This window comes from Cyprinus carpio, chromosome A6 (genome assembly GCF_018340385.1).
Source record: "Cyprinus carpio isolate SPL01 chromosome A6, ASM1834038v1, whole genome shotgun sequence".
Taxonomy (NCBI): domain Eukaryota; kingdom Metazoa; phylum Chordata; class Actinopteri; order Cypriniformes; family Cyprinidae; genus Cyprinus; species Cyprinus carpio.
In genome coordinates this window covers 23,214,170-23,239,449 of record NC_056577.1, presented here as the reverse complement: position 1 = coordinate 23,239,449, position 25,280 = coordinate 23,214,170, and the positions used below count along the sequence as shown (strand labels likewise).

Genomic DNA, 25,280 nt, shown 5'->3' with positions numbered 1-25,280 from the left:
TCACGCCTTTCGCAATGTTAAAAAGACTCATTTCTTACCGTATATCATAGCCAGTCCTGTTTCGTGCAGGAAGCGCACTCTTCTGTGTTTGAAGAGCCATATTGTGAGGATAGTGAGTGTCAATAGCAAAATGAATGTAAGTAAATTCACGCTGTCCTGCCTGTGACTTTCCTCTGCCTCTTTCTCCGTGGCAAGTTCCTCAATGCCGCCGTCATCTGCTCTTATCCGACAACACTGGCTTAAAATGAACATTATAATAGCAAACAGCGAGCTGTTTCCTCCTAATGCATATAATGTCCATGGCTTTGGTGCTGTGGCCGCCTCCATGGTGCAGGATGCTGGTGGCGGGTTTCTTCTCTCACTGCCTCTGCTCTGCTGCGTCAGCCACAAGGTAGAGTCAGATGCAATAATGAGAGGTATCAGAGCAGACCGCAGACAAGTTCTTAAAGAGACACGCACACCAATATTTCACCCTTACTCTAGTACTAGTACATTCCATGAAAATGATAAAACAAACAGGTCTTGAACCTCTTGAATGAAGTATTTTTTAAACATTTCAACAAACAAGCAGTGAAGAAGGTGCTTAACCTAAAGAAAATGTTGATTTTATACATCAGGAAGTCAAAATGAATGAGCTGTTTCAATTTATATAAGCTTTAAACATTTTGCAACCCTAAATAGATTTTCAAACCCTGAAAATGATGATGCAGTTGTCTAGCAATAAACATTAAGCAAACAATGAAACATTAGGATGTCACTCAGTATATGTAGTTATTGACACTTAAATTAAATATTTGTTTGTTTTCTTGTTGAGGTTTGAGGACAGGCAATTTTAAGAGGTGATATAGATAGATATCTGATGTGTTTAAATTTCAATGAGGATAAAAAACATTTGAAGCAAAGTAGTTTTTTTTTTTTTCTAAATCACTGAAAACTGAGTTGTTTTGAAGAATTTGAATCCCTGCAGTTTTACTGACCTCCAAAGGTCTAGCTGTCACATTGCTGGAAACAAATAAGAGGTCCTTAGGACAGACTCGAAACAAACAGGAATTTAAGATTTCCTTTTTGCATACTATCACACTTCCTTTGATATATGAAAAATGGAAAGTCATCATTTCCTGGTTTGAAAACTACATGTTTAAAACTATCTTTGTAGTAGGGTAAAGACAAAAATAATCACACGTTTTAGATTCAAATGTTGTTTACACTTATGTTGAGTTTGCAAGTGTAGGTCAGTTTAGAAAAAGTTTCCAGAATTTTGCCACAATGCTTTAGACAGCAGCTTTTTGAAAATCATTTCTGAAAGCTTTCTTTCTGTGCTTCTTGAAAAAATATACAAGTCTGTATATTATTATTTATAATCAAATTATATTTATTTATTTATAATTAGAATTTGTCATCAGGTGACATGTTCAATTACACAGATGAGTTCATGCAGTTTACCAAAGAACATTATGTGCAGTATGTTGCACGGCAGTTGAACAGCAGGTGCAATACTATGTTTTCTGTGTGTCACATGTAAATTTATTACAAATGTATATATAAGTAATGAGCCTTATACAGCCGCCATGCTAAGACTTTTAATGTCAATCTTTTAAGTATGATTGAAATTTTGCTCCATCAGACCACATTTCACAGAAATCCTTAAGAGAAAACTTTCATAAGCTGATTGGTTTACATAAAAGATTATAACTGACATCTTTCAGTTTTCTTGGCACACAAATAACACATAACATAAAAAGCTAGTAATTGAAATCTGTGGTTCTTCTACATACATTATATTTTCCCAGTAACATTATTTGTGTGCAATTTACAATAGCTCAATTAAAGTGATATAGAGCACACACACACACACACACACACACACACACACACACACACACACACACACACACACACACACACACACACACACACACACACACACACACACAGAAAACAAAAACGTGGCCTGTTACTGAATTTCTGTACAATGCATTCAATGAGCTGCAATGTTACTTAGCCTACCTTTCTTTTTAAAAAATGCAGTTAAACCTCATAGTAATATCTTAAATGTATGTCCTGGAGTGTTTTTTATTTAAAAGCACAAACTGACACATTTGATGACCAGGTTATCAATAAAGTGAGTCTATTTTTTTTTTTTTTTTTTTGCATATTTTGAAGGTCTCCAGTAAGAGCAAAACATCTTATACAAAAAGCAGGGTCAACTTACACCAATAATGGAACATGTTTTTTTTTTTTTTTTTTTTTAAATGCTAAAATATGAACTACCTTGCCTGGCATCTCCCTTAATCCATGAACATTATGTAGCCTATATTTTAAATTAAATTATATTTATTTATTTATGAGTAATACATACACATAGGCTATATTTAGTAATGTAAATAAATAGGTACATATACAACAATATAACAAACCAAACATCCAACAGTGTAATCCGAGTGCACCAATGTTATGATTCACATTAATTATTCATATGCAAAGATGAGTTTACACAACGCACGAACCAAATGCTGTATTTGCATAAGGCAGGGGTCAAATATTAGTAACAACCCCCACCTCTTACTTCGATGGATTTCGTAGATACAGGATCCTAATGGAGAGCGGATTTCGATGGGGGGGACTCGATTTGCTTTAATTCGCTGTCCCCTAGTAACGCGGTGCGCTGTAGTGATTGGCTGACTCGAGGGTCAAGGAAACGGGAAGAGCACAGGTTGCGTGTTCTTGATTACTTTCTGGGCTGGGGAGGGTGAGAGTGACGGAGGCTACTACTGCGGCTGATCGAGACTCTCTCAGAAAGGCTTGGCGTTTACTACAGGAGGGGCGCGTTGACATATAGAACGACTGATCGTCCATAAATGGGGTGCTTCTTCTCCAAATCGAGGAGAAAATCTCCTAAAAAAGACTCTGCTTTGCCCGCTGGGGACGAGAGCGCGACGGGCAATGACCTCCTCGAATCCAGCAACGGCAACCAGGAGGCTCCAAAGCAGTACAGCTGGGACAAACGAGAAAAGGTACGACGCTGCGTTATAACCACACATCTATATAGATCAGTGATTAGAACCCGTTTTTGTGCACTAGACTATACTACACAGTATATTATGTTGCATAATTGCTGTAGGAATCATGCAGAATTAACTCCAAACAGTCCGTCTGAAATAGCTAGTGTTTATGTGCGCTAGCTCAACTCGCCTTGTTAAGCCAATTTTATGCAATTCACAACATGCGTAATCACGCTAGCGATGGGTTTGGGTGTTTCTGAGTGCTTTCCACTTGTGCTTTCGACTGACCGTCAATACGAAAGTCTCTCGGCGGTTATAGGTTTTCAAACGTAATGGTAAATTATAAACAGAGCTTATTATCGGCTTAAAGTCAGGGCACGTAACTTGGTTGACTGGCGCTTCCCCAGATAACGCTGTGTTCGGGATTAGCACATAAGTGCAAGTGGTGTCGCCACCAACATGTATGACAGTGTGTCAGAGGGAGGAAGAGAGGGAGTAGTCAGGGTGGGAGTGTGTGTCTGCCCCTCCCGCCGCAAAACCAAGCTTTGATAGCATTTAGATGTCCGGAAGTATGAATCTATTATTGCCCTGGTCGATGCTTTCAAGTGCAGACTGAAAGGAAACCAATTCACGAGACAAGTCCAAATGTTTATCAGTTTTCTCTTATGGTGTGTCAATGGCAGTGTCTGATCTGATGAATTAACTAACGTTAGTAGTTCTAAACCAGGGGTCAAGGCCCACTAGAGGGCCTCAGCAATCTTCCAGTTGGCCCCACACATATTTTTTAAGTATTTGTATAAAAGATAATCAAACTTGATAGCATTGTTTACTTTGTGGTCCTAAAACCTGGCTGGGGATTAGCATTTTCAAGCCGTGGGTTAATTTAAGAGTTATCTAGCTGTATTAGATAAGTCTGTGGTTACATTTTGGCTTAAAGTGAAAATTCACCCTATATATTTTCTAATTACATGCTATAGATTTTATTAGAATGACAATCGATGCATAGAACGAAGCCCCCGTATCGTTTTTTCTATAATAATTCACTCTCTGATAGACGTCACAGTAGAGTAGAACAGATTTGTTGCTACTTCCATTTCATCACATTAACTTAAATTCAGTAAACTCGAGAGTTCTCTTTAGTATGGGAGTTGCCAGGGGTGTGATTGTTAGGGTGTTTTAAGTGATTGTTAGATGGAAACTTACTGGCCCAAGTCAAAAGAGCTCTTAATTTCTGTAATGGTCTGTCTCCAGATACAACACAGGTCCCTCCTTCAGTTTAAATCTGTTGTTGTTGTTTCTATTTTCTGTTTTATCATCTGCCAGTTGAAATCTGATGTGCAACAAGCTGCATGATTTGAGGAATCATTTGTGTCTCAATGCAAAATGAGTTTCCTGTTGAAGTGTAACCTTGTAAAGCCTGTCATTTAATATTAATAATAATAATAATAATAATAGTCTGAAAAATATAAAAGGGAAATCTAAAAAAGGTTGCTGATGTGTTTTATGTTTTAAATCATATTTGATACATCAGGCTTTTAAGGCTTATATAATATAGTAAGAATACGGAGATCAGGGAGGGGGAAAACATACATTTTATTCAGAGGCCCAAACTAGCAAAATTATGCATTTTGGTGCAGATTTTTTTTTTTATGTTGCCAAAAAGTAAGATGAAATTCTGATAGCTGGTGATGTAAATCAACAAGATTTTTATAACAAGATAACGGAATACAAAAATGATAAATATTAGTTGTCACTCTATTTCTCAATAATATGTTTTAGTAAGATTATATTTAAATGCTTAGTTTTATGATCAAAGCTCGGTAATTTTAGTGGGCAAAACATAATAATGTGGAGCAATACAATGATGATTGTGAGATAAATAAACATTCAACAGAAGCCTGTTGTATCACATTTGATACTTACATTTTAACAAGTAAACATAAGTTGCTTCAGTCCCTTAAATGTTCATCTTGAAACATTAATAACAATATGAAAGTCATTCTCACAGAAAAATGGCACGTACCACAATGAAAGTGGAGAATTTAAGAATATTACTTAAGTTAAAGTTGTTTGCTAAAAAGTGTAAACTATCAATCAGAGGGCAGAAGGCATGTAGAATATTGTGTACATCAGGGTTTTCAGCATATTTTGATCATGCTGATAATTCGGACGCCTTAGAAATTCTTAAATCAAATATGATACAATCGGCTTTATAGTGTTAATATTTAGGGTTACAGGTTTGTTCTAAAGTATAGTTAACTACAACAGAAATTGATTTCTTTTTTGTACAAAAGCATAATGCAATATGCTAATAAAAACATTTAGAGGGAGTGGATATCCTGTTTCAAGAGTGTGAAGGGAACCAGAGAGCAAAGATATCAGATAATGGTTTTATAGCTTTTTGAAGTTCTCCATTTATTAACATGTTTGCACATTTTTATGCAGGTTGACCCAAAAGACTTCATGCTGACAGGCCTAAAGAATGAGACAGTGGGCCGGTTGCCAGGCAAACTCAATGGCCAGCAGTTTGTCATTCAGGATTGTGAGAACTGTAACATCTACGTTTTCGATCATTCAGCGACTATTACCATTGACGACTGTGTGAACTGCCGTATTATGTTAGGTCCGGTCAAAGGCAGCGTGTTCTTCAGAGACTGCAAAGATATCAAGTGTGTGGTGGCCTGCCAGCAGTTCCGCACCAGAGATTGCAAGAAAATGGACGTCTTTTTGTGCTGCGCCACCCAACCCATCATTGAGTCTTCAACAGGCATGAAGTTTGGCTGCTACCAGTACTACTACCCCGATCTGGCTTTCCACTTTAAAGATGCAGGCCTCAGCATCTTTAACAACAACTGGAGTAATATTCACGACTTCACACCTGTCTCTGGAGAGACCAATTGGAGTCTCCTACCAGAAGATTCTGTTGTTCTGGAGTATATGCCTCTACCAGATCCTGAGTCAGAATTCAAGTCTGTGAGAATCTCTACTGAAGCAAATCGGAGCATAGTGCCCCTGACCAAAGGAGGGCGGCGTACCGAGAGCGACGAGTCCTGCCTGTTTGTCTTTTTTGCTGGAGATTACACCACTGCTAACGCCCGCAAGCTCATTGATGAGGTTAGAACTCATTTGATAGAGTTGATGGTGTAGAATTGTCATTTATGGTTCCAGCAATGGGTGATCCTGAAACTGACGTCATGTGCAGCATATTTGTTCATCTTTGAATTTTATTAGTGTTACACGCTTGAGGTTTCTCAACCTGGAAGTTCATCAGAATCAGTCAAAATTTCCTGATGTAGCATTTCTAAAAAACAAAAAAGCTTTGTGTTTATTACTCAGTTTAACGTCTAATTGAAAAACGTTGTTCACAGCAAGTTTTTCATGTTAATTTGGGAAATGAAATCAACTTTCTTCAGTCACTCCACCTATATAAATAGAAAAGAGGATGTATACTATTTTCCACTTGACTTAAATTTGTAACTTTTATCTGTCTTTTTCTGCTAGAGATGTTGCCTGTGTTTGATTAACTTTGACCTTTAGGCACCAAAAAAGTCTCTATATTGGTTCTAGTGTGCTTTTTATTTTTATACTTGAAGAAAGTAAAGGAAGTGACTGACTGTCTGAAAATATCTTAGGTTGTGGGCACCGTTACTGTTTGTTCTAGTATTTTGTTACCAAAAGCAGGATGGGCTTAACAGGAAGGGCTCTGCTGCATGCTTTTAAAGGTCTTATTTGACAATTCACAGTATAATAGTTTCAGTTAACAAATCCTTTTCAAATGACATGAAACACTTTTATGCAGAATGCAAGAAAGATTATGATAATCATTCTGTATCTGAAAGAACAACTGATGTAGTGTTCATTCAGGCATTTTGTTCAGATATCAGCCCATTATTACAAAGGTTTTGTTCATATCATAGCATATTATGAAATGTTTTTACGTCAAAGTGAGTCTTTCACATTGACAAAACAAATGTGCTTTAAAAATGAAAATCAAGTTGATTTCATGTGTGTTTAAACTATAGCAATCAATCTTTTTACCTAAACTATCCTTGCCCTCTGCAATATATGGATTTGTTAAAGCAAATATGTGAGTAAGAGACAGAAACAATATATTCGCCATCATGCATCACTTTATAGTGGTGTTCACTGAGTTTTATTTTTATGGTTCTCAAATCTCAATTTAAAAACACACACAGAAATCCCGGCCTGTTCACCAATGCATAACCAAGCTGATTTGCGAAAACCTTTAATTTTGTAACCTTAATTTTTCTTGATCCACCTAAATGCAGACAACCACCAAAGGCTTTGTCCTCATTCAGACCAAAGAGGTTTCCATGCGCCCTGAGGATGTGAACCGAGTGTTTCAGAATAATGCAGAAAGCCTCACTGAGTGGATCACCAAAGGTTCAGTAATGTATTGTTACACCAAATAAGAACATGTACAGCCTCTTGTAAATAGTTGCAAATATAAATGTCTCTTATAACACACTGATCTGTGTCCCTGCAGGTCCAGTGGTAGCCCTCGAGCTGAATGGAGATGGTGTGGTGGAAGCGTGTCGATCCATTGCTAATGAAGTGTTCAATGGGACTAAGGTAACTATAAGAGGAAGCTGTTACCTCTCAAGTCTATTTATTGAGGATTTGCACTGACCATCTAAAGCTTTTCATGCTATCTGCTGCTTTTCCTGTAGCTGTTTGTTTCCGAGAGCAAAAATACGTCATCACGTGATGTCGACAACTTTTTCAACTTTGCTGACATGCAGATGGGACTGTGAAACTGGCACAAAGGAGCGCCTCAAATTAATGTGGGTTTATATTTGTTTGGTTTTGTCAATTTTGTCATTTCAGTGAATTGGAATTACTTAATATGTGAAGCCACTGATATCTCAACACTTTTAGGTGTTTATATAAACCACTATTTTAAAAGACAATCTCTGTGATCTGACAATTTTACATATATGGTCATATGGTGGCATATGGTCAGGGTTTTGGAACCAATCATGAAGGCAAGTGCCTTTAGATAGTGAACGAAATTGAGAACTGGAACTTTAGTCTAATCAAATATTGCTGTGGACAATTTATCACTTATGCTGAAAATAATGAATTTGATTATAGATATTAATTAATTTTTTCCCCTAAATGTATAGCTGGAAATTGTGTTTTATTATTCTTTGCTTGTATACATGTCATTTAGTCATTTAGTTGATGTGTACTGGATAGCTGTAAAAAAAAAAATTGTCAAATGCCAGAAAACATGAATTGTTGAATCAGGTTTTTTATATTTTACAAATATATATATATATATGTGTGTGTGTGTGTGTGTGTGTATAGCCATGTTTCTTTTTTTTCTTGTTAGCATGGCTTTTGACTTGTCTCCAAATTGTATTTTCTGTTTTTTTTTTTCAGTATTTTTTTTTATTATTGTAAACAAATGACATTAGTCCTCCATATATGTTTTTAAGGTAACACTGTTCTAAAAAGAATGTAAAAAGTTTGATCTGATATGTTGAATGTACTACTAAAAGGAGCTTTAGTTGTCTCCTTTACACTGCTCTATTTTTGTAGGAACATTTTAGCAAGCACAACTTTCATGTGACCAAAAAAAAGTTTGTACATTTGAGAGAATCACAGTGGTCTTTTTTTATTTCTAAATTGTTCTTATTTGTATGAGACAATTTTGTAGAATTGAATATAAGCTGTAATTTGTCAATACATTCATTTTAGTCAAAAGTTACGTGTCATCTCTTTTTATCTGCAAATAGACACAAAGATAGATTACATCTTGCTACACAAATGAATTAAGACATATCAACTGGTGCAAATATTTTTGTGAGTTGAGTACATGTATGCTTACAGAGATTGTGAGTTACTGGAAAACTCTGGTTAAGTAGCGTTGCATATTGTCAGAAACATGACAGCTTTGAATGCCAAAGTTGAAGGCTAATTTGTCCTGGTTATGTGGGGAACATTCAGACTTTCATAAAGAGGTCAAGAGGCATTTATCTATCATTTATCATCATTTGTCTAGTTAACACTGAGGAAAACTGGGCACTGAAATGCTTGTGATAAGGCTCAGACATACAGTGACAATAACAGGACCATACATAAATAATCAAGTGGAAAACATGAACATTCACAAATATAGACATAAGTGGAGGGCGCTGAGATATTAAAGTGCCATGTGCTATTTCACAGGCAGAACAATAGACGCAAACAGAGCAATAAATACAAATAAATGGCAGTAACAGGTACATTAAGTGTAGACCTTTCTAAGAGTATTAAGCAGTCCTGAGGTACAGAGATAGATTTGAAAACTGATAAGTTTTGGCAGAAAGTACTGGTCATTCACTTTTCCTCCCACCTACAATCCCTAGAGACTCGAACCCACAACCAGTCGGACTTGTAACCCAAAGGTCGCGGGTTCAAGTCTGTAGCTTGGCTCAAGGGCACCTCGGCTGTGTTATGGAGGGGATGGAAGAGAGCCCTGTTCATTCACCTGCATTAAAACTCCTGCCGGTACCGAGACTCGAACCCGTGACCTAGTGCAACTCTCTAACCATTAGGCCTTGACTGGCAATTTTATATAACATTAAAAAACATTTTTTTGTCCATTTCAAGCAAATTGTTCATGTATTGCAAACTACAGATACTATAAAAACGTAAATACGTCACAGTCCTCTATAGTGGCAACTAAAAGATGTTTAACTAACGTTACCCCTGAGAAGAAGTATGCTAAATAGTCCAGTTTCCACTGGTGCTCTCGGTTAGTAGGGCCATGAATTGGGCGGAGTTTAGGACCCAGCGTTCGGATAGTACAATAGAGCTGTTGTGTCGTGGTGAGAGGGTTATTTCTGCTTTTGGGATATTGACAGTGGGACAGAAAAGAAAAAAAATCAGGAAAACACGAGTATTTGCCGCATCTCTGGACTGCTGACTTGAAGACGGCCTTGCGGAGTCTACCGCCTTGTGCCATCGTCCCGAAACACTGGATTTTTGGATGTAAGGTAAGGGTGCAGCACGAACAATACTGCTCGTGTGTTCACACAGGGCTCAGTGTGCCAGTTCTCCAGGCAGCGGGGCCTGCTGCTTCCTACAGATCCAGAGCAGGGTTATACGTTCGTATTGGACAGCTGGGACAATATTGGTTACAGCGATAACACTATGCGTGCGTTAAAGTTTGCGATCACGAACAGAATGTTGTTATGTACACACACAGGAAGCGTTATTATAGCGGTAGACGGTTTTGTAGTTACTGGAGAGGGGCTCGAGTTTGGCGCCAAGGCCGTCCGAAAGTCTCGCGCGTGCAGCAATGGAGGACACGACTGCTCACACAGACGCAGTAGTGATGTTTAGTGAGACTTTACTGTAACGCACTGCTATGTTTACCCTTCCGTTCTTCATTTAGCTGTGTGAACTTGCAGAGTTGATCTGTTCACCCAGCATGGGAATAACTGAATGGGAAATAGTCATAACAACACGAGGACTCGTTAAACATTTCTTTTCGTTGCATCATGCTTTTAGCTTTACAAAGAGGCGATGTGCATTTGGTGAATGGGCACTGGGTTGTTGCATAATTGCACTTACATATTTATTCGCTGGATTTTGTCGCCCACTTTTTATGTAATGAATAGTATAATGAAACAACTTCGTTTTTAAAGTCTTGTGAAATGTATTTGGCTTCCTCGCTCGGTGAAGAACACGAATGCTAAATCATTAGCACAATTCAACCGACAGAACGAATAAGTGTATAGTGCACTCTGTAATTTTTTTTTAAAATGAATAAATTATACGAAACCAATATAACTGATTTTTAATTCTGAATCAGTACGAGCACGGTGCATTGAGTGCAACAAAGTTTGGAGCGGAAGTACTGTTGTTGGAATGCGGGTCGGGAATGCCCTCGTCGAGCTTCCGTTTCCTGCTCACTGCTTCCCGCGAAATCCCTGGCCGCAGGCTTTAATCTGTAAACTTTTAATTTAACGTTACAGAATAATTTTTAAACATTTTGAGGTACTTCTTAACAAATGTTGGTGTTAGTAATTTAGTGCAGCTTTACTAAGATCAGTTTTATAGTGTTTTTAATAGTCACTAAATGAAGGTTTGCTGGTACACTAGGCCAGTGTGGGGTAGGTGCCGAGGTGAAGTAGTCTGGACACTAGCTGGAGGGGTTTTGATTTCAGTGAATCGAGTCTTTTGAATTATTTCACTAAAGACATTTGTTTATAGAATTCAGAGATCATTCATTTAGTTGTCATTGTTATGTAAATGGCCACTACAAAGGATAACAAAGCTGTTTTCTTGTCAACTTTTGAGCTTAACTTTTATAAAGTTACAGAAAAAAATTCTACAAATAATAGCCTAATTAAATTAAGTTTCATTAGCTTTCTTTCTTAAAATATTTTAGGTGGTGTAAATGGTTCAAATAGGTAAAAAAGGTTATTTCGATTTTTTTTTTTAAAAGGCTCTCCACACATACTAAAGGTTTGGTCACATTTACCATTGTTCAGCAAATTCAGTCATTTCAATATGAATCCAGTGAAAGAGGTTCAGGTTGGTAAACTGGATTCACCCCGTTGACCACCAGAAAGCTGCTTGGTTTGAAAGTGATTTCTGTGTGAGATGTTTTAATAAATCACTAAACTTTGACTAAAGACAATGGACTTTTTTACTGTAAAATGTTGCCAAAATAATGCGAAAGCACCTTAAAAAAAGTTCTCTGAAATGGTCTCTAAAAGTGGTTCTTCTACAAAAATAAAAATAAAAAGGAACCCTTATTTTTAATATTATAGCATCATTTTAATTGTGCATGGTCATATGGACTGACTCAAATGACAAAATGAACAAATCAAATGTCCTGTCTTGGCCGGTCAGTCAGCAGTTTCTTGTTTGCAAATAAAATCTCCCAATTTGTTCATATCGTTCACAAACAAGATGCCCTAGTTAATTCCATTCACGCAAAGATATTTTGTTTAGTGCTGCTTCCAAGTCTCATAATACTCGTTCATTCAGTGAAGAGACATGCTTTCAGTAGGTCAACCAAATATTTCTGTGTGTACTCATACTATTGGTTCACACAGTAGTCAGTCTTTGAAAGCAGGAAATGAAGGAAAAATAAAAGACAGTGCATGGGAGTCAACAATAACATATTCTAAAAGATTTGTTCACTAGCAAAACACCACTACTTTAATCTGTATCATTCTTAATGGCCATTTCAACAAAAAATAACATGCACAGGAGAGAAATTTAATTTCAAAGATCACTTCTGCAGTGCATTTCTAATAGAGTCAGTCAATGAGATGGGTTGTTGGCACACTAGGCCAGTGTGGGGTTGCAGTAGCTCTCAGCAAACGCTGATCTGTTATGGCGCTTTTCCACTGTGTGTTACAACTCGGCTCGGCATGGCTCGGTATGCATTTCCACTGCAGTTAAGTGCTGCTTTAGAGTGGGCGGGATTTTTTCATTCTGCATCGCCCAAGTGGTAACCTCCCACTCTCTCTCGAAACCAACAGGGAAGTGACTTAAACCGTAATTTGTTAACTTGCCACTAGAGGCTGGCTGCAAAAGGGAGTCAATCCCATAGACTCTATGTTAAAATGCCCAACTTTACAGCAGAAAAAAAAGTTTACAGCCTGGTTCAAAAAATGATCTTGGTCTATATAACTAATTTTGCCCTTCATGACAACTGTGAGGGGGGTGATTTTTTTTTTTATAACTCATCCGTTTAAATTATATTAAGCATTAAAGTTCTGCATTATTAAGGGCGTGGTCACTTGAGTGACAGGTGGATTGCTGCTGCTGACACTGCCGTCGCGCTTGGTGGGCGTGGCTTCAGCAACCAGTTCCCACCTCTTGCCCATTTTTGATGATCCGGGAGAGAAATGCGGTGATGCGCTGCCAAGATGGCGTCGGCCCACTCCACCCACTTTGAGCTTCAAAAACGCTCTTCAGGGTGACGTCATGGACACTACGTCCATGTTTTTATGCAGTCTATGGCGTTGCCCCATCAAGCTCTCGCTGGATCCGCTCCTCTGCTATCAATGAGAGGACCGTCTGTACTTGGACTCAGTAGACCACGAAACAGCCATTTTTTGGTTGTTAAAAAAGGTGCGCTCATTCAAAACAGTTATGTTCGATCCTTCGCTGGCTGTGCTGTTTTAAATCTAGCGGTTCTGTTGTGTTTGTGTTGCAAGTTCAGTGACGCAGATAGTGACGATTCTCTCCGGCCGATCCGTGATCAGCAGAGTTTACACGTCACGTTTTGGTAACGGTACGGTTCACTTGGAACCTCAACCGAGGTGGTACTAAAAAAAAGTACCAGGTACTGTACCCAGTGGAAAACCCCCCAAAAGTGAGCCGTACCATGCAGTGGAAAAGCGCCATTAGTGTTGGGGTGGGCTGTCTGGGCAGAACATTGTGCTTTATCATGGCGCAGTAGGAGTGGGGGTTGGTTTTAGAACCGTGTCATTTTGTCATGCCATTTTGTACCGCAAACCAAGGCCACCCAGATTAGATAGTCTCCCCTTTCAGCAAATGTGTAGTTTGACTTAAAACCTTGCAAATTTGAGAAAAGCCCTTTATTTACGTTCTTAATCGGTATTGATTGACAGTTTACAGATAGGAGTCAATCACACAATGCTGACTCATTCTAGGGGGATTTGGTGACACTTTTCTATGATACTACAAAACAAATTCTTTAGTATTATGATAGATATGGCCCAACTCCAAATTAAGAATGTGGTGAGCAAGTCACACCAATCTTTTTTTTGTCTCATTTGTGCTGCCTTTTTAAAACATTTGCACTATGTATGGGAGTGTATGTGCATCAGAAGCAGATGTTCCTCTCTGGGTTTGAAAGCCAGTCTGTTACTGTCACAAATATGGCTTTAGATCCACGTCAAAAGTCATTCATGGAGCATTGAAGAGGCACACTGAGTGCTTTTTCTGTTAACTTAGTCTGGAGACATGTAGTGCACAGCAGTCATAATGAGGACGCAGTCTAAAACTTCAATTATAGAGTTTATCTAATTTAGATTGATAATGAAGAATCACACTAGAATTATGTTAACCAAGTGAGGTGTTAGGACAAAGTTTATTACTATTGTTGTGACAAAATAGACAAATAAAGTCAGTGGTTGTCCAAGAGTTGTCTCTGCACAGAAATGACACAACATCAAAATGCTATTTGTTTAATCAAATGTTTGAAAAATCAATCTGAATTTTTTTTGGGGAGAATAGTAAGATTTTTTTCTATCTTCTCTAGTCTCTTACACTCACCAAGACTACATTTATTACAAATAAATAGCATTTGTTATTATTATTATTATTATCAATATTGAAAACAATTTTTTTTGTCTCTTTTGATAATTTGAATGCATTTTTGTTGAATAAAACTATTCATTTCTATCAAAAGAAATACAACTTAAACAATGGTGTATGCAAATCAAACAGCAATGAATATTCAATATATTGTCCAGATTATGCTTAACAGGGTCACATTTTTTTTTTTTTTTTTTTTTTTTTTCTGTAGACTACCATGTCAGAACATAACAGCAGTAGTTTAGTTATGGGACAGGCATTTTATCTCCCTGAATCCTTCATGCCTAAATTACCAATTCTCTCTTTTTCTTTAAACTAAGGAGGTAGTGTTTTAAGGATGAGTGAATTCATCTTAACAGAAATATCATTACTTCTAATAATATGCCTTGCCTGTCAGTTGTGCTTTTTAAGATGTGTCTGGACATAGTTTCATTTGTGTGGTTTGGCTGCAGTTGCTCCTAGTGAGCTTGGTTAATATTTATTTAAGGAAGCCTCTCAGTCAGGTATTGGAGCATAATAAACCACAGTGCATGCTGTGCTTTGCTGGCTGTCTATCACCCTACCACCCCACGTTTTCATTCAGATTGTGAACAGTATGTGTTCACTCCTCATGTTTAGTTCTTTGTTTTCAGGCATGAGCGAAAGGCAGAAGAAGCACAGCAGAGAGAAACAGTAGCATGCTCTTTGAATTTATGGTGAGTGAAAAACTGCTCGGTGAAAGGAAAACCTTTAAAGCTGCCCTCTAATGGTAATAACATCTATTTCAGGGTACTGAAGGATTACTATGTTCATGTGTCATATTTACATGGTACTTTAATTTATGTAAGATAAACTGCAGAACTGTTTTCAACATTGATAATAATTATAAATGTTTCTTGATGACCAAATCAGCATATTAAAATGATTTCTGAAGGATCATGTGACACTAAATACTGGAGTAATGGATGATGAAAATTCAGTTTTTCCATCATAGGAATAAATTATGTTTTAAAATGTATTAAAATAGAAAATATAATTAATAATATTGAATATAAATTTAATATTATAATATTCCGCAATATTACTATTTTGACCATATTTTTGATCAAATAAATGGAGCCTTGGTGAGCATAAAATACTTCTTTTCAAAAAGATGAATAAATCTTAACAACCCCAAACTCTTGAACTGTAGTGTATGTATGCCTGGCTGTAGTATAAGCCAAGGTAAATTACTAGTATTAACTAGTTCTATATTAGCAAACTACTACTTTTTAGCTACTAGTACTTGCAATCCACTACTTTTTGATTTTTTTTTCTTGTGTTATGTGAAAACAGCTCTGTTTTTTTAGTGTAGGTGAAAGCTTTGTACCTAAATGCTTTAAGCAGAAATAGGTCGAGCTGAAGATGTGTTTTAGTTGTACTTCTGTCTTTCGTTGCAGGATACGTCAGGATGAAACGACTCAGGACTTCAAGCAGCAGTGACAGTTCAGACAATGAGAGTGAGTAAAATGAGCATTACAAAATGTAACTTTTATACATAACAAAGATGTTTTATTCTCGGCTCACTCTGTTGTTGTATCATAAAGGTCCCTCGACATCCTTTTCCTCTAACAAGTATGGAAGCAAACCAGGCACCCCCGCCTCTGCTCAGAAGAAACCAGCAGAGGTAAACACCTTAACTTGTTTTAAAACCCTTCATTTTTATCACCAGCCCTATGAATGAGGTTTTTCCTACAATAAAATTAGTTTTAGCACTCATTAAGGATATTTCTCCCTTGTCAGGTGTTCAGAAAAGACTTGATCAGTGCCATGAAGCTTCCGGATTCTCATCATATTTCTTCTGATGATTATTATCTGTTGGCGGACACATGGAAGCAGGAATGGGAGAAGGGTGTACAAGTACTTGCTAGTCCAGACACTATCCCTCAGCCCTCTGTGAGGTATGTCACTTTAAATAAAAGCTGGTAAAAACAGGTTTTTGGACGTGTACCATCTTGCATGTGACTTAAGTTGTTTTTTGTGTGTGTGTGTGTAGGATAGTAGCAGAGAAGCCAAAGCAGGTCCTTTTCACCAAACCAAGGAAATATATTCAGTGCTGGAGTCAGGACTCTACGGAGACGGGTTATGTGAACTTCAAGGAGCTGGCCGAAGCTATGTGCAGATACGACCTTGATGATATGGATCTATACTGGCTCCAGCAGCTCAATACAGAGCTTGGGGTGATGGGTAAGAGAGAAGATGCTTGTAAAAGCTTCCCTGTAAGATTCCATGTAAGAAATGTAATATTTTGGATGTGACATTTAGGTGACGGGCCAGTGGATGAGTTGACGATGGAGCGCGTGATGGAGGCACTGGAGAGACAGTGCCATGACAACATGAACCACGCCATCGAGACTGAGGAAGGGTTGGGAATCGAGTACGATGAGGATGTCATCTGTGATGTGTGTCGCTCACCTGACAGTGAGGAGGGCAATGACATGGTCTTTTGTGACAAGTGTAACATTTGTGTGCACCAGGTGAGATCTTTGTTGCTGTCAGTAAGACTTTTTTGTTCTTTTGTCTAACTATACTGCATATGATCTATATACTTAAATATACTTTTGTGGTAAAATATTGCTGTTGTTTATTATTAAAAGGCAAGGCAAGTTTATTTATATGGCACATTTCAGACACAATGGTAATTCCAAGTGCTCAACATTAAAAAAAGATTGAAAATAATCATAAAATAATCACAACAGATGCATAAGAAATATGAATAACAATAAAAGCAAAGAATAAAAATTGTAAAGTTTGATTTAAAATGTATTTTAAAGAAGAAGAAGATAAGTTTATCATTAAAAATCATCATATTCTGTTGCAGGCCTGCTATGGCATTGTGAAAGTGCCAGATGGGAACTGGTTGTGTAGGACTTGTGTTCTTGGCATCAATCCCCAGTGCCTTCTGTGTCCTAAAAGAGGGGGCGCAATGAAGGCCACCAGGGCGGGCACTAAATGGGCTCATGTAAGCTGTGCCCTCTGGATACCAGAGGTGAGTTGTCTGTCACAAGGATGGAATCACACCTGCATTATTGTTATGATTGTATGCTCTTAATGTTGTTTCATTAATAATATTATGAAATTGAGCTTACTTTCCTATGTCAGCATATTTGTTAGTTTTAATTAAGCATATCATAGAGTTAACGGACATGGACTGAAAGCGACAAAACTGCAGTTTTGAGTTTATAGGGTCTTTTAAAAAAAATAAATTAATTGTATTTGCCTTTAGGTGAGCATTGCATGCCCAGAGAGGATGGAACCCATCACCAAAGTGTCTCATATTCCTCCCAGTCGCTGGTCGCTCATCTGCAGTCTCTGTAAACTCAAGACTGGAGCCTGTATACAGGTAATGCTGTATAGTGCATGAGCATTTCTGCTGATTAACTGGGTAGCAACAATTACTCCATGATATTAATGTCAGTTCGAAAATGATTTATTATTGCTTAGTTGGATATAAGAACTTGGGAAAGAAGACTTCCTTCAGTGACACAATTTTTACATTACAAGAGAATGAGTGTGGTATAATGTAGGTCTAATATTAATTGTATTTAATTTAAATTATCAAGCAAGTAGTGATATTTTTGAATAACTCATTAAAAAACATGTAGTTAATTTTGAAAAATGTCATTCTTAAAATATGTAAGCTGTTTATATTGTAACATTAATATTTGAAACCTTTTTGGTACGCAATATATGCTGCGGCGCCCGGGGAGCAGTTGGGGGTTCGGTGCCTTGCTCAAGGGCACCTCAGTCATGGTATTGCCGGCCCGAGACTCGAACCCACAACCTTAGGGTTAGGAGTCAAACTCTCTAACCACTAGGACACGACTCCCCCCCCCCCCCCCCCACCACCAAAAGTCTTAAATTCTTAAAGTCATGGCATTATATGCTAGAATAATATCTTTCTCAGTATTTTTGTCTTGTTTTACAAATATTAAGATGTCCTTAAATCAAGATACATGTACTTGAGATGCAAAATTAAGATCTTGTTTTCCAAGAAATTGAACAAAATTAAGTGACAGTATTAGTTGGGGAGCAGAGATATTTAAACCCTAAGCTTTTTTGTATGTAAAATGCATTAGAAAAGTAATGAAGATCGGTAAATATTGACTCTAGTTTTGTCTTCCAGCCTGATGTTTTTTAACACTGTCTCTAATCTTCCAGTGTTCGGTTAAGAATTGCACCATCCCTTTCCACGTCACTTGTGCTTTTGAACACAACCTGAAGATGAAGACCGTCCTGGATGAAGGTGACGAGGTCAAGTTCAAATCCTACTGTCTGAAGCATAGCAAACCCACAGCTGGAGAAGCAGGCTTGAGTCCGGCCTGTCATAAACCTCCAACTGAGACTGAGAAACTGGGCTTGAGGGCACAGAAGCTTCAGGAGCTGGAGGAGGAGTTCTACACACTCGTTCATCCCGAGGAAGTGGCCCAAGACCTTGGACTGCCAATCAGCCTGCTGGATTTTGTCTTTCAGTACTGGAAGATGAAGAGGAAAAGCAACTTTAACAAGGCCCTGCTGCCACCTAAAGAAGATGAAGAGAACCTGCTATTGCAACCACAGGAGGACAGCATCCACACACGAATGCGCATGTTCATGCACCTGCGGCAGGACCTGGAGAGGGTATGTACTCCCGTCATCATGGATGAGATCTTTTTTTTTTTTTTAAAGACATAGAATGTTCAACTAGCTGTCCAACAACTGAGTAGTCTTTTTGTTGCTGTGAGCAATTTTCCCTGCATTCCCAGTTCAGCTGGTTTATGTACACTACCTATGTAAGCTTTAATAATGTTTTTGAAAGAAGTATTTTATGCACACAAAGACTGAATTCATCTGATCAAATACAAACTATAACAACACTATAAGTGTATTTACTGTTTACTTTAACAGTTTGTTTAATTGAATTCATGCTTTACAAAAAAAAAATAATAATAATTGACCGCAAACAGTAGTGTAAATGCATGCTTTAACAATTAGTATCATGTTGGGAGTTTTTGATGTTATGGCCTCAATGTGTGTGTCATTTTTTCAGGTGAGAAACTTATGTTACATGGTGAGTCGAAGAGAGAAACTGAAGCTGTCCCAGAATAAAGCTCAGGAGCAGATTTTCAATCTACATGTCAAACTCATTAACCAAGAGTTATCTGCAGGTAATTCACTTTTTTTTCTCTATTTATTATTTATTTTTTGTTTTATTTTTGTTTTTTATTTATTAATTTGTAGGGTGTTTTTTGTAGCTTGGAGGTCAAATGTACTCGTATTTAATAAAAAAAAAAAAAACATTTTAAATAATTGTATTTAATATTTTAAAAGTAGTTAAATTAGTTTAAATTTTAAACTTTTAACTCTATACTACTTATTCTTAAAGTTAAACTCTTTCAGTCAAAATGATCCATGACATTCCAGCACCACTGAATAATTGTCTAACTTCTACTTTTGTTGGTAGGGCTTCCAGCTTCCTCTTCTTTAGAGAACTTATTGTTCCACCCTCCTAGAATAACCCTAAAACTCAAAATGCCCAAAGTGTCACTTGGCAATGGCAAAACCAGCTCCAAATCTGTTAATGGACCCCTGTGCCCGGATAACAGTGGTAATGTATATGACACTGGTGAGGGAGGCATTGGTCTGGGCAAACCGCAACTCCATCTTGGACTGATAAGGATTGAGGAGCGCGCCAATGGTCTCTTGCCAGCCTCCATCTACATACGACGAGATGGTGGGACTCCCCCATTGGTCATGAAGCAATCTGGCAAACCTAAAGCTCTGCATGCTGCCCTCCACGGTCAATCGTCCAATAGGAAAGGTAAAACTGAACCAGAGAAAACCCACCAATTGAAATCCAATGGCATTATGGACAAGCCGGTACTCCAAAGAGACACTTCCTGCCAGACGCCCACTGAAAAGGACACATGCAGTGAGATTTCAGGGAAAAGTCAGCCAGGTGAATTCCACAAAACCTCTCTTGAACACTTCAGTCGATCCCTCAAGAAGGCCACTGTCAGTTTAGTACGGACTGAGGATCTTCGGGCCTTTGAGAAGAATGCACGCAAGTCCTCCGGATTCTCCAAACCAGTTTCTAATGAGCGGCCACTAGGGGGCAGCAAACCATACCAGGAGAGCGACGGTTACTGTCCGGATGCAGAGCTCAGTGACTCTGAGCCCGAGGCTAAAGGGAAGTGCCGACAGGGAGGGAGGGGGCAAAATCAGAGAGGACCAGCTGGAGGCTACGTCAAGTCTGCCAGCCGAGCAAAACTGTCTTTTGGCTCTAGGACGTCAGTGCAAAGGTGACAGTCTTCAAAAGCATTAAAAACATCTCAAACCCACTGCCACAAGTTACTGTAGTCCTCTGGCGGTAATAAAAAGTGCCAGATTCTGTTTTCCTCTGTTGAGGATCAGCCGATGGGTTTTAGTGCTGTGTGCCAAAATGCTCTCTCTGGCTGATTGCATAAGTGCAAGTGATTGGTCTATTTTTGTGTTGGACTGATATATATCACTGTGTCTCTCTAACCAGCCGTAGGGTTTCTGCTGCACTTGGACTCATTACGTGAGAGCACGTATACAGTAGGTTTTATGAGCCGTAAAGCAGTGTTTCTGTACATAAAAGGAACCTCACTTTTTAGACTGTACATAGTAGTTTGTGTTAAGATGTGGAGCACATTGAAATGCTTTCCACATACTTAAACGCTATCATACTTTCTTACTGATATGCTTATGCAAATAAATAAAGACTTAAGAACTCTGGTCTGACAAATCGTGTTGGTTTGATTGTTGTGAGCTGCTGATGTCTGGCAGGACTGCTTCTTTGCCTAATTTGCCTAAACTCTTTGGTCTCTCTTCCTTCACTTCTTTGCTAATGTTAAAATTAGCATGCTTGAGTCGAAGAGAAAGTGTGCTTGTGAAACTGAAATGGTCTTACATCTGTGTCTTCAGAGTGTGAGGGGAAATATCAAACCTTAATGTTTATATTTAGAATAAATTTCATGCTGTTTTTTTTTTTTATAATTATTATTATTATTTTGATCTCAGATCCATTTTTGTCACTTCTTGGCACCAGACCCTTTCAATGTTTGCTAAAGACCATGAAAAATGGCCTGTAATAAAGCGAGAATGGATTTTAATGTGATGTAGTGAGTATTTTAGCACAAGACAAATAACACTTTCTTTAGCATAAAAACATTCATATGTACATCCAAGTCAGCCAAATAACCTAGATTCAGAGTTAATTACCAATAATAATAATTATATATATATATATATATATATAAAATTTGAATTTTGGGGTCAGTAAGATCTCAAAAGATCTTAAAGTATTAAGAAATTAATACTTTTATTCACCAAGGATACATTAAATTGATTTTTGTTTCAAATAAATCCTGTTGAACTTTCTATTAATTAAAGGATCCTAAAAAAAGCCTTGCTCTCACATGAATAAATTACATTTTATAATACAAAACAGTTGGTTTAAATTGTAATAATATTTCACAATATTACTGTTTTGACTAATTTTGAACAAATAAATTCAGCCTTGGTGATCAGAAGAGACTTTTTGAACCCTAACTTTTGAACGGTAGAAAATCCACCACTTTAAATTGTGAGGTCATGTTCAACTAAAGCTCTAGAGCAGTAATAAGTGTTCTGTCATTTTCCTTCAACCTCAGCCCTCTAGCTAGTCCAAATGGAAGTGTTCTCCACAGTTTTAATCATTTTCTCCACTCCAGAAACCACCATATCTGCACTCTGCGGTGTTTCCTCAGGCTGTATCTGCCTCCTGCTGTCAACTAACACAAAAAGAGAAGTCGATAATGAGCAAATCATTTACATTCTGAAGAGGTTTAGTCAGATAAGTTGTGCTTACACTGGTGATTTTATGATTGTAGACCAACTCATGAGCTTGATTCGCCACACTGCCCTTTATCTGTCTTCTAACACTCTTAAAGGGATACTCCATCCCAAAATGAAAATTTTGTCATTAATCACTTACCCCCATGTCGTTCCAAACCAGTAAAAGCTCTGTTCGTCTTCGGAACACAATTTAAGATATTTTGGATGAAAACCTGGAAGCTTGAGACTGTCCCATAGACTGCCAAATAAATAACAGTGTCAAGGTCCATAAAAGGTATGAAAGACATCGTCAGAATACTCCATCAGCCATCAGACGTGCAATCTGGGTTATATGAAGTGACGGGAACACTTTTTGTAAGCGAAGAAAACAAAAATACGACTTTATTCAATAATTCCTTTGTCAACGGTCTCCTCTGTGTCTCTCCATATCACTGTATGCTGTGTATGCTCTTCTGTGTCATCCGCACCACAAAGATGCGCTGTTTCTACGTGTATTTAGCTTTGATTTAAAATAAAATAGCGCATTTTATGGACCTTGACCTTGTTATTTATTTGGCAGTCAATGGGACAGTCACAAGTCTCCCGGTTTTCATCCAAAATATCTTAAATTGTGTTCCGAAGACGAACGGAGCTTTTACGGGTTTGGAACGACATGGGGATAAGTGATTAATAACAAATTAATAAGTTTTCATTTTGGGATGGAGTATCGCTTTAACTTGCTTCAGTTTTAAATATTTAGCTGAGCAGTGTATCATTCAATATTGCTGCCCAGAATCATTTCAGTTTCACTTAAATATTAATATGGATAGATAATAATGCTGAGTACCACTGTCATCTGATGTTCTTTTCAAGCTTAACCAGTTTATCTTTGGACTCAACTGATGTACTGTTGGTTGGGGGGCTGCTGTGTTAGCTGCTCTAGGACTTCAGTGCTGCCTAAGGCTTATTGATCATTTGAGGAAAAAGCTGAGTTTGACTCGAGTGTTAAACCAGCGCAGCACCCGCTCTTAAAAGAGAAATAGAAATCATAGCAAGTACAACAAACATCTACTTCTGCAGCTTTAGGTAAGTAAGGTACAACATACAGTCAGATTATTGCAAAATAAACCCCCCACAGGACCTCGGTGCTAAGTGGATGTTCTCTTTGATCAAAGTCAAGTATTCCAGAGAACTGTGAAATAGTGTTTAATATAGTTCTGAGCATTATGTTGCTTATTTATAACTTATATCTGCAAACGACTGATGTTAATGTATATTACAGTGCAATTCTAGTACTAATATCATAGATAACAATATTAATGTGTAATTTAATCAACATCACAACCGCAGAGTGCTCCTTTTAAAAAGCACCAAATAACCTTTCTAGTCTCGGTTTAACGGTAGTTAAGATTTACATCAGAATTCTCAACAATGATCAACCTGCTCTTGAACACCTGTGTGTAATTTGAGAGAACTCTGACTTTCATTGGCTGGTTGTTTGAATAGAGCTGGATGAACTGGTAACTAGATCTCTATGAACAAGGATGGACACTCCTTGAATAGATGAAATTGTCCACATGAGATTAGAAAAAACTGGCAAATTAAGGTCATGAATAAGAAGTATTAACATTACTGAAACATATGAATCACTAACCAGCTCTAAAACTTAACTTCTTACAACAAATTTTTATAATCCAGGGTGCCTTGAATTTAAAAGTACACTACCATTCAAAAGTGGTCAGTACTTTTTTTTGTTTTTGTTTTTTCTGGAAATAAATTAATAGCCTACTTCTAATCAGGAAGGATGAATTAACTGGATCATAAATTGATCATATTTAACTTTTCATAAATCATAAATTGATCACATTTTTAGTACAAAAAAGACACCTTTCAAAAACATTTAAAACCCTTAGCTGCAGACCCCAAATATTTGACCCCTTCAGTGTCTATACATATATAGACTTCTGTACAAAAAACACATTATCCTGTCCTTTAAATATTATATTATTACAAAGAAAAGAGAAATATTTATAGCAGTAAAGCTCTAATTATGGATAGGATGTTTATTTTTCAAAAGCAACTTGATACTAGAAAATTAACTGATTTTAGACTGATAACTGAAAATATGTTCTTAACTATTCCTAATGAATGAGTTCTGCCTGATTAGACTGATGTGATGGAAATATGCATCCATTAGAATCTTTCTATCACCATGTGGACAATCTAACTAGCCACCAAAGGTTTGGAGCTTGGAGTGTAAAGTCTGATCTACTTGGGTTCTGTATTAATGTAATGAACATTAGACTATTCTTCTCATTGTTTGACAATTTGTGCTATATCTGAAGTACTATTTTGTCTTTTTTTTTTAAACTTTGTCTTTAAAAAAGAGCTTCTTTGTGACATAATACAAAGAAGCCCTTGGAGCCACTTCATGCTGGTCTTATGTGAAGTAAAATGAATGTCAGCTGGACAGCTGCGCCATATGAACTGGATTAAGTTAAAACTGAAAACAATAGAACTGCACAGCTGGAATGAATAGGTTCCAATACTTTATTTAGTTTTTTTGAAGATGATGGGTCTGTAACTGGTCAAATGAATCGGCATTAAAGTGTTATAGAGATGTCTCTTCTGTGTACTGTGGTGGTGCTGTGAGGTATTGGAGAAAGGTCCCGTGTCATCGCGAAACACTGTTTCTCTTACAATACTGAGGTCAGCAGTTTAGCAATCACAGCAGCAGAGAGGAGCTGCATCACCAGTCCCATCTAAAGAACACAATGTAGGAAATTCAACTTGCTCAGTCAGATGTATTCTGTAATAAAGAATGGGGAAAAAGAATATGCGTTGACAGTAATTCATCGCGTGGACAATTGTCATAAAGTATACTACTGTAGCATCTGCCTAAAAATTAAACCCCTCCTCCGCTCATCCGCACAAACTACGAATCCTACTACGGGGAAGGTTTATGAATATTAATTAAGCAAGGCTGACGACGCGTCCATGCGACCAGCCAATTCCCCTAATTAATATTCATGAGTCAGATTTTCCACATTCGGTAATTTGCTAGCTGCCTCTCCTTTCGGCCAATCATTTCGCCCTATGGGGAGAGCGTCTCGTTACGTCATTAAT

General features: G+C 37.6%; 3 protein-coding genes across 7 annotated transcripts in view; 2 read left to right on the top strand and 1 right to left on the bottom strand.

Annotated features, from left to right (window-relative positions):
• LOC109091006 (sodium/hydrogen exchanger 7-like) overlaps window positions 1–419 on the bottom strand; it is a 37,221-nt gene extending 36,802 nt beyond the window's left edge. For 3 of the 5 annotated variants that reach the window (XM_042758504.1, XM_042758505.1, XM_042758506.1), the window contains exon 1: window positions 39–418. In XM_042758504.1, the coding sequence (XP_042614438.1) occupies window positions 39–327 (289 nt within the window). In that variant the 5' untranslated portion in view covers window positions 328–418. Of the gene's footprint in view, window positions 1–38 lie in introns of all 5 variants that reach the window. The other 2 variants (XM_042758503.1, XM_042758507.1) reach the window with 1 other exon arrangement.
• A 2,194-nt stretch (window positions 420–2,613) lies between these two features.
• On the top strand, window positions 2,614–8,732 carry LOC109080839 (protein XRP2). Its single transcript, XM_019095850.2, has 5 exons — window positions 2,614–3,014; window positions 5,448–6,116; window positions 7,292–7,406; window positions 7,510–7,595; window positions 7,694–8,732. The coding sequence occupies exons 1-5, from the start codon at window positions 2,859–2,861 to the stop codon at window positions 7,775–7,777; spliced, it is 1,110 nt and encodes a 369-aa protein (XP_018951395.1). The 5' UTR covers window positions 2,614–2,858; the 3' UTR covers window positions 7,778–8,732.
• A 1,028-nt stretch (window positions 8,733–9,760) lies between these two features.
• Window positions 9,761–21,446, top strand: LOC109080841 (protein Jade-3-like). Its single transcript, XM_042758502.1, has 12 exons — window positions 9,761–10,006; window positions 14,951–15,013; window positions 15,737–15,796; window positions 15,884–15,963; window positions 16,080–16,237; window positions 16,333–16,523; window positions 16,602–16,813; window positions 17,158–17,325; window positions 17,563–17,679; window positions 18,498–18,956; window positions 19,366–19,483; window positions 19,780–21,446. The coding sequence occupies exons 3-12, from the start codon at window positions 15,748–15,750 to the stop codon at window positions 20,619–20,621; spliced, it is 2,394 nt and encodes a 797-aa protein (XP_042614436.1). The 5' UTR covers window positions 9,761–10,006; window positions 14,951–15,013; window positions 15,737–15,747; the 3' UTR covers window positions 20,622–21,446.
• The last annotated feature ends 3,834 nt before the right edge of the window (window positions 21,447–25,280 follow it).

What these genes read in the sequence shown, in the direction of transcription:
- LOC109080839 (XM_019095850.2), top strand. Translation starts at nt 2,859, where the DNA reads ATGGGGTGCTTCTTCTCCAAATCGAGGAGAAAATCTCCTAAAAAAGAC. An exon ending in GCTGGGACAAACGAGAAAAG is followed by an intron (nt 3,015 to 5,447) that starts GTACGACGCTGC and finishes ATTTTTATGCAG; the next exon opens with GTTGACCCAAAAGACTTCAT. An exon ending in AAGTGTTCAATGGGACTAAG is followed by an intron (nt 7,596 to 7,693) that starts GTAACTATAAGA and finishes CTTTTCCTGTAG; the next exon opens with CTGTTTGTTTCCGAGAGCAA.
- LOC109080841 (XM_042758502.1), top strand. Translation starts at nt 15,748, where the DNA reads ATGAAACGACTCAGGACTTCAAGCAGCAGTGACAGTTCAGACAATGAG. An exon ending in TACAGAGCTTGGGGTGATGG is followed by an intron (nt 16,524 to 16,601) that starts GTAAGAGAGAAG and finishes TGTGACATTTAG; the next exon opens with GTGACGGGCCAGTGGATGAG. An exon ending in GTGCCCTCTGGATACCAGAG is followed by an intron (nt 17,326 to 17,562) that starts GTGAGTTGTCTG and finishes ATTTGCCTTTAG; the next exon opens with GTGAGCATTGCATGCCCAGA.